Raw genomic sequence first — 12811 nt, 5'->3', positions numbered from 1 at the left:
GCTGACCATGCAATATACATCCATAAACCAGGACAGAGCGTTCCACAGAGTGGTATATTGCTAAAAGACATGTCCTATCTGCCCCCCAGTGTTTTCGTGAAGGTACTTTGTGTATGCTCAAGGATCGGAAGGCTTTCTTATTCAGCGCGTTTATGAGAGGCTGGCAAGGGAGCTTTATGTCATACGTTATGCCTAGAAATTTATGTTGATCTTTTACGGGTAGCTCAGTTTCGTTCAGGTGTAGGATGGAATCTGCCTTTAAGCCTCGTTTCAGAGAGAAAAAAAATGGGCACTGTTTTCTCTAAAGAAAAGCGGAAACCATTTCTGTCTGTCCATGTTGTCAGTTTATTTCACTTGTTGGCACATTGGACGATGTGCAGCCCATCTGAAGAACGTCTACATAGAGTGAATACATAATGCACCTTGCAATTATTTTTATAACAGAGTTCTCCTTTACAACAAAAAGTGTTACGCTTAAAATACGCCCCTGTGGTAATCCATTTTACTTAATGAAATTCCTCGAAAGGGTTGAGCCTAGGCGTACATGGAATGAACGGTTAGATAAGAAGTCTTTTAGGCAGGTCAACATTCTGCCTCGGATGCCAAGCTCGGCAAGGTCATGAATAATTCCGAACCTCTAGGTTGTGTCGTATGCCTTCTCTAAATCAAAAGAGACTGCAGTGTTGTTTGTGTACAAGAGCTTCCCGGACAGCATTTCAAGACGAACTAGGTGATCTGGAGTGGAGCATCCCTTTTTAAAACCACACTGACGGATGTCAAGAAGTTCGGAGGATAGAAGGACAAAAGTTTATCGCATATTCAGGACACTTTCAAAGTATTTTGAGAGGCAACTGGTAAGGGCTATGGGTCTATAATTGTTAGGAGAGGTTGGTGGCTTTCCTGGTTTAAGAAACTGCACAATAATAGTTTTTCTCCAGGCTTCGGGTACTTTCCCCAATGCCCAAAATTTGTTACAAAAAAGTCTTCAAAGTGTATCTACGACATATCTGGAGAGATAGGCTAGCATTTGATAATGTACCGTCTTTGTCAAAAGTAACCAGGCTGCATGGTTTGCTTCTAGCTTGTATAGTGGAGCCCATGGGGCTTTCCTAAAGATCAAAAGAGGTTGGAAGGTAAGAAGACACCCAGTCCTTACCTTTAACGACCATTACAGCTTCAGGGAAGCCGTAAGGGCTCCACTGCACGAGCTAGAAGCAAACCATCCAGCCTGGTTACTTTTGACAAAGACGGTACTTCATATGGGTCGGGTGCAGCCTTTTTATCAGTGGAAATTAGTTCATGGATTTCTTGAAGCGTGATTGAACTATTGCAAGGTTCATTTGTGCTGCCACTTGTTGTCAGTGTGTTTTTCAGCTGTGTTTTTGTATTTTAGGACTGTTTCTGTGTACTGTGACGAACTGGAAACTGCAGAAAAGTATTCACCCGAAATGCTTTCCTGTTCTATATCTGTCTATACAGCAGGGGCTGTCAGAAGGCGAACTGTGAATGGGGAATAGCTGCCATTTATCTTTAGAGCTTTCTCCCATATGTGTTTTAATGTTGTTGAGCTGTTTATGACGACACATAATTTTGCCGAGACGTTTTTGCGGCACTGTGACGGATACATCGGTCTTTCGCTCTCGCCTTCTTAACAGACCCGTGTACTGTGCGATGTCAGTGCACGTTAAAGAACCCCAGGTGGTCCCAATTTCCGGAGCCCTCCACTACGGCGTCTCTCATAGCCTCAGTCGCTTTGGGACGTTAAACCCCATAAAAAAAACCAAACCAAAGTTTGTTCAATTATCCTGCGTTTCATACCTACGGGAAAATCCCCAAGCATTCTTTTCTATCTTTTTAGCTTCCCTACGTTCTTGTATGCAATACTTTTTTACTCTGTTTTACTACTCCAGAGGACTGAGGGATGACTAGGCGCGCAGCGGTAATAGTACACGTCGTGAAAAGTTCGTTAAGGTTGTCTAAAACTGAGGTTGTCGGTAACTATTTTTTTCTAGGCTGGCCTTTTCTCGGAACAGTGCCCTGTAGACGAGATGCAGCTTCCAACGTCATGATTTTGATGGAGTGACTTCTAGTGAAGATGTTGATTAGTATAGGCAGATGATCACTTCCATGTGGGTTATCTAGGTCATCAAATTTTGTATCTAAAAATAGATGGCGAACTAAAAGATAAATCTATACAGCTCATTTGTCCTGAGCTAGGAGAACAACAGGTTGGTTTTCCAGTGTTTAATAGATAGAGGTCATTACACAGTATAACATCATCAATGAATTGTCCTCTAGTGTCAGTTTTGTCAGTACCCTGCAAGCTGGAGTGCGCATTAAAATCTCCAGATATTAGATATGGCTCTGGGTGCTGCTCCAAAAGGTCTTTTAATTCATGATTGCTTAGATTAACATGTCGCTCCAGGTACACGCAGCATACCGTAAATGTTTTAAATGTTTGTAGGATGGCTGCCACAGTTTCTAATCTAGTTTTAAGCTTGTGTTCGCGAAATGCAACTCCATTTTTAACGATGATGGGAACGCCATCCGAACTTCTGCTAACCTGCTCTCGGTTGCGGCGGAAGATATTATAGTTTTTTTAGAATGTTTTCGTGCTTAGAGCCTAAGTTTGTACCTCGATCGCATGGCATTTGGAGAACGTTGGGACAGAGTAAAAGAAATAGAAAAGCGACAAGCTAGAACACACCAGGTTCTGGCACGCATCGTAGTTTCTTTGTGTAGTGGACACCGTAGCGTAAAAGCCCATCGGCATTTCACTTTTCAAACGAAGCGCAGCCGTTTTAACGAAACGCTGGGCCGCGGTTTCGTTTTCTGTACGCAACCAAAACGGAGGACTTGGTTCTCGGAGCGGCGAGAGTTGGCGCTGCGTATTTCGCATATCGCTATTAGGCATGCACATGAGTACGTCGGATGGCTGCCCTCACGATTTACGCACAGATGTGGTTCAAGTGTACAGTTATCAGAATCATGTTCGTGTGAAGCATGCTTCGCGCAAGTCAGTTGGCTTCGGCAGCTCTGAGAGCTGTCGCCATACCGTTGGCACTGAAAGCAACGTCGTGGGTTTGGTATGTACTGCCCGAAGGGAAGTTTCATACAGCCGATTTCTACGGATTCTGGGAGTATATGCTTGATGCGAAAGTCAGGATGATGTGTTTCGTGGCTATTTCTTGGTCGCCTCTCCTCATTTTTATTCTCTACACGTTAGTCACGTTTTGTTCCTCTAGTCCTTCAAGAAGTACTTCTGTTACATGCCTAAGGCCGTCGTCTGCGTTAACTCCTCGCACTGTGTTCAAGGATCGGGGTGGGTTGAGTGTCACAGGTGTGTCTCCAAAAGAGGTGACTTCTGCTTACTCTTCGTGCTGGTGGTTGTACAGGATTACTAGTAGGAGGTCACCGTTTGCTGGTTTTTTTATCTTATAGCCCTGGCCTATGCTATCTGTGAAAGTTCTGGTGACAAGAAATGGTGTAATGCATCTAGCCGTTCTTCTCTGCGTGTTCAGAGTGCACTTCGTGGAACCGTTCTAAGCTGTTTTGGTTATTTGGGAAGAATTTTGCTGTCTCGGTGCGCCCTCTTTTGCAGCGGAGATCGGCGTTAAAAAATGAGAAGGCATAAAAAAGTTTTGGTGTTCAACAAAGGCGCCAGCCGCCCACCGCGGAGCCCAACATGGGGACTGGACAGGAGCCCTTAAAAAGCCCTACGCACGCCAACTGCGCACCACCACTGTAACCTAATATGGCGCGAAACAGGGTCGTCCGCCACACAATGTTAGCCCTCGCCGCCGGGAAAAAAGGAAAAACCAAGAAGAGAGTAGGAGATAGGACAGTTCTAAGAAAGAAGATCAGAACGGCAAGCGACAGCAGATCGCAAACGGCCAAAGATCGCACGACAGTGACCCTTCCGGTTTACGGCAACGTCTTAAGCGTGGGAAACGCTCGGGAGGTCATAATTGAATGTGTTCTAGGAAGGCGCCGGATAGACCCGTGTAGAACTCAACTCCGGGGTCAGTTTAGTTTGTTTTCTTTTTAATTTTAAGAGAAAGTGTAGTGTGCCCTATCAAAGTTGTAGGGCGGGACGCGCGCTTCGGAGAGCCAATCGCTTTTGTGGAGATCGCTCTGTGCATCGTATTTTGGAACTGATTTGATTACTTTTTTTAATGTGTTTTGAGGAAGAGTTAATAATACGATCAACATGGAAAGGGGCAGCACGCAACAAGGAATCAATCGTGTTGAGGCCGGCTGCTACTGGATGCTTCCTGTATTTGAGACGGACTTCGAGGTTTTAAGCCGAGCCCTGAAGAAAACAAAATTAGTTTGAGAATTGGTTCTAAGGAAAGGAAATGATGCAGTAACTGCATCACACATCTCGGTGGACAACCCGAAAAGCGCCGCAAAGGAAGGAATAAAGGTAGGAGTGGAACGGAGGTAGCCTAAAAGCAGTGAAGAAAAAACTACTCATAGGTAGATACTAGATGTATGCGCTAAGAGACAAAGAGGGAAATGTCATTAGCAATATATATCTTTTAACCACTCAAAATGCCCTTCTGAAACTTGCATTTGTGACTATTTTAGATCTGACAAAGAAGTATCTCGGAGTGCTTTTATAGCTGCATGCATGAATTTTAAACATATGTATGCACGTAAGCTGCATTTGTTCAATGCTCTGTAACAATTTCTTGTACAATTTGCTTTTGCCTCCCTGCTTGGACCAAAAAGGTCTCCAGTATCATGTAAATAAAATAAATAAAAATATGGATAAGATAGTTAAAGTAGCCAGAAACAATACTAGCCACGAACATAACCTCCGCAAATGTGGCGCTACATCCAAGCCTTCTTAATAAGACACAATCAACGGCCCAGATCCAACTCGGCACTATACCGTCACCTCCGTTCTCCCTCCCCAACCGGGGCACTCCACAAGGAGCTCTTCTCTCCCCCCTCTTATTTAATGTAACTCTAGCCCCGCTGGCCAAACACCTGACCAACATACCTGACCTCCACTCGGCAATATACGCCGACATCAACGACTGAAGGCTCCACAGGAGAGGCGCAAGACACCTTACAATTGGCAGTTGATATCATCACCTCGAACCTGACCAATATGGGCCTTATGTGCTCCCCGCTCAAATCGGAACTGCTGATGATCAGACCACTTCCCCGGGATCCACGCATGCACCTCCGAATGTACGACGACCACATACCGCTGGTCCCCTGGAGTTGGTCAATAGACTCCTTGGACTCCAACGTCCTTGACTCCATAGGTCCTTGGACTGCACATACAGGACGTTTTGGATGCAACCTTCCCTGTACAACTCCTGGAGAAGCGAACCAAACAAATCGAGGGTCTCGTCCACAGTGTAGCCACATGCAACCATGGACTGTCGGAGAGGGAAACCTTTAATATGACAGACGCCCTCATCACCAGACACGACTTTTCACGTTCCTTACCGCTTTCTCACAAGACAAAGCTGATGTTTTTATTAGAAAGGCAATAATCTCAACGCTCCGCCTACCACAGTCGCTTAGCACAAATCACTACTCTCAACGGGCACCTACAAAACTATCTCGGAACTACACGAAGCCAAACGAGACAACCAGATACTTCAACTAACCCGCACAGAAACCGGCCAACATCTCTTACGGCATCTTCGCCAGGCTCCAATCTACATGCTCACCTGCCCCCAACTATCAAATCATTGCACCTGACATCCAGGGTCCAATGCGCATCAAACCTCTACCCAGAAATATGAGCCCCGAGCTACACGGGGCCAGACGCCAGGCACGAGCCTAGTATTACAACAAGCACTACTGAGGCAGACCCGACATGTATGTAAACGCGGCACAACGCACCCTACCAGGCTATTATGCCGCTGTCCCCGCCTACTATCGAGGATGGCACCATCGGGGCCGCAGCCACCTTCCCCACGGAGGCTGAAGGCGCGGCCATGGGCTTGGTGCTTATACACTATGCACAAGATCCCAACATCACGGATATCTCCACCGTCTCCAAAGCTGTGTACCGTCACTCAGCAAAGCGTTATCACGTCAATCGCCCGACGCATTCTCGCATCAGGACATACGCTTACCCAAGAGATAACCCTCACGTGGGTTCCTGGGTAAGTATCGATCCCCGGTAACCAGCGTGTTCATACGCTGACTCAAGAACTATCCTTCAGGCCCTAAGAAGATGGGACACCCAAGCCCACGCAGGAATCCTCTGGGGCTCTTCTCACATAAAAAAAACCACTTATTAGAAAAACAGGCGCTTACCCTCCCACCACCTCACCGTACACGAAATTCAAAATACAGTGCAGTCTGGCGGCAACTGCAGACATTCATCGCACCTCCTTCATCGCCACCACCCCACCTTGACCTCCCTACTCTGCTCAACATGTGGGGCGGCCAAGGCACCCTCATACACAACCTGTGGGACGTTTTATGGGGGTTTAACGTCCCAAAGCGCCTCAGGCTATGAGGGACGCCGTAGTGGAGGGCTCCGGAAATTTCGACCACCTGGGGTTCTTTAACGCGCACTGACATCGCACAGTACACGGTGTGGGAATGCCCCCAACCGATGGCAGGTCCCCCATACCCAACCGGTCCGCCTCCTCATGGAATGACATTCTGCTAGTTGCTCAACCAGCTAGCCAATCATGGCAAGTGTACAGAGTTCTCAGTGAAGCACAGACGCCTGGACTCTTGGTCAGGAACAAAGGATCCTTTTTGTTAAAATAAAGCTGTCCCTCCCACATCCCCACACGTGTCAAAGGCGATATGCTGGCCACGCCCAGGTAGCACGGAAAATTAGAACAATCTTATGAAAAATTTATGCAAGTTCAGTAACATTGTTACATTGAAACGTTGCATTAACTGTTAGAAATTAATATTTAAGTTTATATGTTACACATAAAAATTAGTTTAACACTGAACATAAATATTATTCCAATCCTGGCTTTCAACTCTTGTTATAATGTTAAAAATGAACAAATGATGGTAAACGCTGCAGCATAAACATATATTTAACGTTCCAAGTCAGCAATGTCTCCTTATTGTTTATTAAACATTATTATATTTGAATCATAACTATAAAACACTGCAGATATATTTCTAGCACCGAGCCCCAGAACACTCTCCACTAATTTTACAGTAAACATGTTTTTCAACTAGCAGTGCTTCGCGCAACTAAATCTCTTAGATTGTGCCCGCCATAGGTAACATGCTCAAGCAGATTATTTTGTTAAACTGCTTATTATCCTTTCGCTACTACCACTCATGGGACACCTCTCAGTAATGGGCGTGTAAGCTTGACTCCACTGCATGCTTTCGGAGGTAAGTACATTCTAGTCGCATGTTGTGCTCTACTGTGGAGACGAAGTGTCGCCTTCGTTGCTGGTCCTTGCAAAGCGTTGATTAAATTGTCACAATGGTGGGCCTGCATACTAGTGCAGGGTTGCTTCATTATTTTCGACAATATTACATTTACGTTGTTATAATGTTTAAATAATGTTAGAAAAAGTTTACTAGGATGTTCATCTGTAACGTAAAGAAATTATTAAAAAAGGTCATTAAGAAAACTTAATTAACGTTTGACCAAAAGAAAAATGTCACATTGGTCTAATGCTTCGGTGCTACCTGGCAGGCAGAGGGAACTGAGGGTGATTTTTAGGACGCCATAGGTAATGACGATCAAGTGCCTCGGTACTGATCCGTCTACTGCCGAAGCACTAAAAAAAACTGACTTTGCGGTAAAGAGAAAACGTCACGGTCATTCACCAGAACTGACAAGCCCCTGCACGCCAGAAAACGTAGTAAAGTTTGCAACGTGGCTCAGCATAGAGTTACGTAACGGTTACAAAATGCAGGCAGGTCTGTAAATGTGACTTCCAAAGCAAACCATTTCTTGGGTGAATTAACTTTTGCCTGGGATCATCGAAAGAAAGTCGACATAGCAGCGACAGTGACTCGTGTACCATACAGTCGTGGGGATCCCACGCTATTCAAGCGAAACTCTGAACACTGTTGCCACAGACGCCATGAACGGACACCATGGCGCTCACTATGTCTTGAAATACTCAAGTTATAGGCGGAGCTCCAATCACAAAGCAGCGGTCGCCCGGCGGTGTCGGAAAGTTATACACGCAGCTGGTACTAGAAAGTGCATGGTCTTCTGCAGTGTCCATCACGACACATTCAAGCGGTGTCTATCTAACAAAAGGTAAAAACAGGGCTAATTTAACACACAGCACACAGAAAGGCGGACAGGACGGGCGCTGTCGTTCGGAGCCCGTCCCGTCCCGTCAGTCTTTCTGTGTGGTGTGTGTTAAAGGTGCACCGAAGAGTAATCGAAGCTAGTCTTTTTAGCGCGGGAACTCGATCTACACGTTCCGAGCATTCATGGAAACTTCGAATTATTGTCCTGTGCGACCGATTTCCGTAATTTAAATCGGATTAAACGTCCCGGCTCCCACCTTTTTTTGAACTCGCCGCAGACGGTAGGAGGAGTCAACTAACGCGTGAAGTGCCTTTCAGGCGGTCGTGTGGCGGCTTCGCTTTCGCTTGTATTTTGTTTTTTAGGTTGCCGTGAATAAATTACTCCAGCCAGAGGCTACATAGCCGCAAATTAGGCCCACAGAAATAAAAATACGCGCGGACTCTTTGCTTTCGCCGACCGGTACGTATCATTCCGCCGATGGCAGAGCGGCAAGCCGCCACGGAACTGGTTGAAATATCGGTTGACTCCTCCTACCGTCTGCGGCGAGTTCAAAAAAAGGCGGGAGACGGAAGTTTAATTCGATTTAAATTGAGGAAATCGGTCGCACAGGACTATAATTCGAAATTTCTAAGAATTCCTAGAACGTGTAGATCGAGTTCCCGCGGTAAAAAGCCGAGTTCAGATTACTATTCAGTGTACGTTTAAATTACAGCTATATTTACTTTTTCCTAGACAACGCTCCACCAACTAACCTTGCGACCGCGTAGCGCATACCGCTGCATGGTCGACGTCGAATGCAGGCGCTGAACTGCATGCTGAGCACGATAATACGTAGTCTGGCGATTTGCAGGCGATCACTTCGGGCCTAATTCACCTAAAATAAAGTACTCTAACGCTGTGCAATGCCTCAAGAAGGCTGAGTACAGCACACATCAGCACAGCTAGTCATTAGGTTTCTCAACACTGTACCGCCATTTTTATTATTGGCTGGCGAGTAAACGAACCTTACACCAGTAAAAAGTTGTTGGTGCCTTTCGGCCTAAGCGACAGTGAACCTTCATGTTGCGCTGGACTATGCAACCGCTGTAGGAAAACAGCCAAAAAAAGTTTGTTTATATGTCATGTACTGGGGCTGTCTATAGCACTCTGGGAAGTCCCGGACAGGTGAGCAACAGTTCGCCTCACAGCCGACAGATTTGGACCGCCAAAGCGAGCCACGGTGCATGGCCCGGATTCGAACTAGGCAGGCTGTACTACATACCGAGTTTTTCACTTAAGAAGACCTGCGAGTATTGAAAATGGGCTTTTTGAGCTACACGAGCGCTTTTTCAGCACAGCATTGTCCGCAGTGTAGCGCATCAGAATACAGTTAAGAACTACTAACTAGTAGGATGGTAACTGATATAAAATAGTGAACTTTTAATTATTACTGTTAGTCTCCTTATTTACTGATAGGCATGTGGCCCAGCGCAAATAATATGAATATCAGTTTTTAGAATTGAAACGCAGCTGCTCTCCGCGCTATGGCCCAACATATTTTGGCTATTTGGACGAGCACTGCAGGGGTTGCTTCGCCTGCAAGCTTTTCGAGAGCGCGTGTATTTTGACGCGACGTAGGCAAAATTGGTGGCACCGAAAGTAAATGCTTTTGGTTTGGTTTATTGGGGTTTAACGTCCCGAAGAAACTTAGGCTATGGGGACGCCTTAGTGAAGGGCTCCGGAAATTTCGACCACCTGGGGTTCTTTAACGTGCACTGACATCGCACAGCACACGCACCTCTAGAATTTCGCCTTCATCGAAATTCGGCCTCCGCGGCCGGGATCGAACCCGCGTCTTTCGGGTCAGCAGCCGAGCGCCGTAACCACTGAGCCACCGTGGCGGGGCGAAAGTAAATGCGTTTTCGAAATTCTAAAAACTGGCATGGATATTACTCACGAAGGATTTCACGCATCTCACTAAATAAAACTGAGCAACAACTGCAAAGTTTAGTTAATCAGCCTACAAGTTAGCATGTTTTAGCAGTACTCTGATGAGCTATACCGCTGACAATGCTATGCAGATAAAAAGCACTCTTCTAACTGAAAAAGCCCATATTAAAAAATTGCTGAACATCTTAGGTGAAACATATATGGTGTTTTTGGCAAAGCCCGTATACATACTTCTCTGCGAACAGTTTCTAACATTGCGAAATCATAAGTGAAAAAAAAATGGCAGTGGCTTAGCTCTGGTTAAGCCTGGATATACAAGCGAAAAGCTGCAGTTATGCTTTGCTTGACGTCATGGCTGTCGCAGTTCGCGCACAATGCACTGGGAGCACCACGATAACGGTGTAGGCAAGCCCCTCATTGCGCATACGTAGTAACTGTGGTAAACACGCGGCTGCAGCGAAAGGTCAAACGGTGTCGAGGAGGCGAGCGCGCAGTAGTAGCGGCGGTGAGGAGGCTGCGCACATGCGCAGTAGCGCGCGGCTGCGCCGCCCGGTCAGGCGGCGGAGTCGGCGCGGCGGCGGCTGCGGCCACCTGCGCCGCGCGTGACGTCGCTCGGTTTCGCGCATGCGCAGCTGCGGCAAATCTTGGCTCCGACGGCTCACGCTAAGCGCGGCTGTAGTGCGGGTAGTGAAGCTTTTCTCCTTCAAAACTGCGATATTTCGCCAGCCTTCTAATCACGTCTGGCGCGCATACGCGAGTCCTGGCGAAAGACGATTGCTAAGGCCGCGCGTCGGCGGTGATGAACCTGAATGGTGACTGTAAAGATAATCGCAGCAAACCGCTACGTAGATAGGCGAAGAAATCCCGATAGCATTGGAACTTGGCAGCGCATCGTGTCTGCGACAGCTTGGCATGAATCTGGTCCTACTTCTTGTTGTGGCCGATCAAAAGGTATCAAAAATAAAAGAACGCGACTAGTTAATGAAGATCTGTGCGATACGATCATGTATGCCGGAGCCGAATAGTTAGGAATTTCACGCCAAGGGCTTTTTTGCGACAACGTTGCGAAGGTTTTCTGCTTCTGCGTACACATTGTGGCTAATTACAGGGCCGCGTACTCTGTTGTGCGAACGCAGAGCGGCAGATAAAGCTGAGGCAGGCAGCCGGCAGCACAATGCCCTCCACGCTGTTCAACAAAATGCCCACCCCCCTCCACACAGTGCCAACAAAATGCCCTCGACATAGTTCATAGTAGCGCAACTTGAGTGGGCTGAAGTCTCGGCGAAACTTCGGGCCCCCTCGTCAATATATGCGTGCCAGTGCAATCGATGCAAAAGACGGAGCATTCGGGCCGATGCTAGCCAATCTCGTGCCTTTCTATCACCTAAAAAATGAAGTCTTCTAAGGTGTTACGAAGTGGAACGGCTCTTTCATTCTTTAGAGAACAGCGCTTTACCGTTTCTCGTGCACCTTGACATCCTCTCATCCATTTCCCCCAGTGCAGGGTATCGATCCGGTGTCCTCTTCCAGCTAACCTCCCCACATTTCCTTTTCTCTCCTAAAGGAGAATGCTTAAACCCACTGGTACGAAAGTTCCATCCCTGCGGTACCGGGAAAAACAGTGCTTCTAATTCTTTAATCTGCAGTAATCGCTGAGCGACAACTTCGGTGCTTACTTCCCTCCCAGCTTTCTAGAAGAGACGCTCGTCTCAGGGCGTGCCTTTGACTTCTAGATCAGCGATCACCTCTCAGCTACACATCACTGCGTGCTGCCTATCGTTGCTTGCAGCTGTGCCCTAACTTCTAGACCAACAACAGACACGCGATCACCCCTCAGCTACACATGATCGCATGTTGCCTATCCCTGCTTACAGCTAGCTGTGCTTCTGCGACTGGCGCCAGAAATCACTCCGGATAAAAGTTGTTACGCTATCTTCGTAAGTGCGTTCAGCGCATTTTCTACGCTAACAGAAGCTCGAGTATTGCAAAACTCGCGAATCCAGCAGTGCGAGTAGCAGAACGGACCGATTGTAATCGCACTTACCGTTCTTGCTGCCGCGGATGAAGCTTTGGGAAGGCATCGTCCATGCAAGCCGAGTTCCCCCTTTGAAGGGGCGACGCCGAAAACACCGCACTTCGTTGACAGGCTGGCAGCAGTGGTACCTTTGCAGAAGTTCGTTGTTTCGTGATTGAAGAGGTTATCCGCCGTGTTTAGCGATGGACAGGCGAACAGGTGGCACAAACACGACGTTGTCAGGCGCCGCGGTAATAGCTGGTTTCTTCAATTCTGGTCCGACTCTAACTTGACAATAGTTTCAAGGCCCCAATTAATGCAGGGCTTCAGGAGACATCACAGTTCGACGAGCGAGGCAGGAAGGGTTTCATTAGTTCACTCAGTCAAGGTCAGTTTCCAACAACGTCACCAATAATTAAGATAATTACACCCGAGCACCACTGAAAGGGCGCGGCCATGCTGCCGCCGCATCGCTACTGCCCGGTAGACTTAGGCCTAATCTCGCGAATTCTCGCCCGCCGTGCCGAGAACAAGCGGGTGTGACCTTATCTTTTGCCTTACTTCGCACGTGTTCCATCTGAGGCTACAGCAAAAACCTTTGTTTCTTTTTTTTTTAGGCGGCGATCGCATTGTTTCAC

At 47.1% G+C, this 12811-nt stretch overlaps 1 protein-coding gene across 2 annotated transcripts in view; it reads right to left on the bottom strand.

The window, feature by feature from the left end:
* The window catches only part of LOC149331933 (uncharacterized), a 75227-nt gene extending 62804 nt beyond the window's left edge, over positions 1 to 12423 (bottom strand). For both annotated transcript variants that reach the window (XM_089556947.1, XM_089556948.1), the window contains exon 1: positions 12204 to 12423. In XM_089556947.1, the coding sequence (XP_089413073.1) occupies positions 12204 to 12240 (37 nt within the window). In that variant the 5' untranslated portion in view covers positions 12241 to 12423. The remainder of the gene's footprint in view (positions 1 to 12203) is intronic.
* Between the last annotated feature and the right edge of the window lie 388 nt (positions 12424 to 12811).

This window comes from Amblyomma mixtum, chromosome 8, assembly GCF_055824585.1.
Source record: "Amblyomma mixtum isolate Tamu chromosome 8, ASM5582458v1, whole genome shotgun sequence".
NCBI lineage: Eukaryota > Metazoa > Arthropoda > Arachnida > Ixodida > Ixodidae > Amblyomma > Amblyomma mixtum.
The sequence above is the reverse complement of the archived record's forward strand: the minus strand, read 5'-3'. Positions and strand labels throughout refer to the sequence as shown.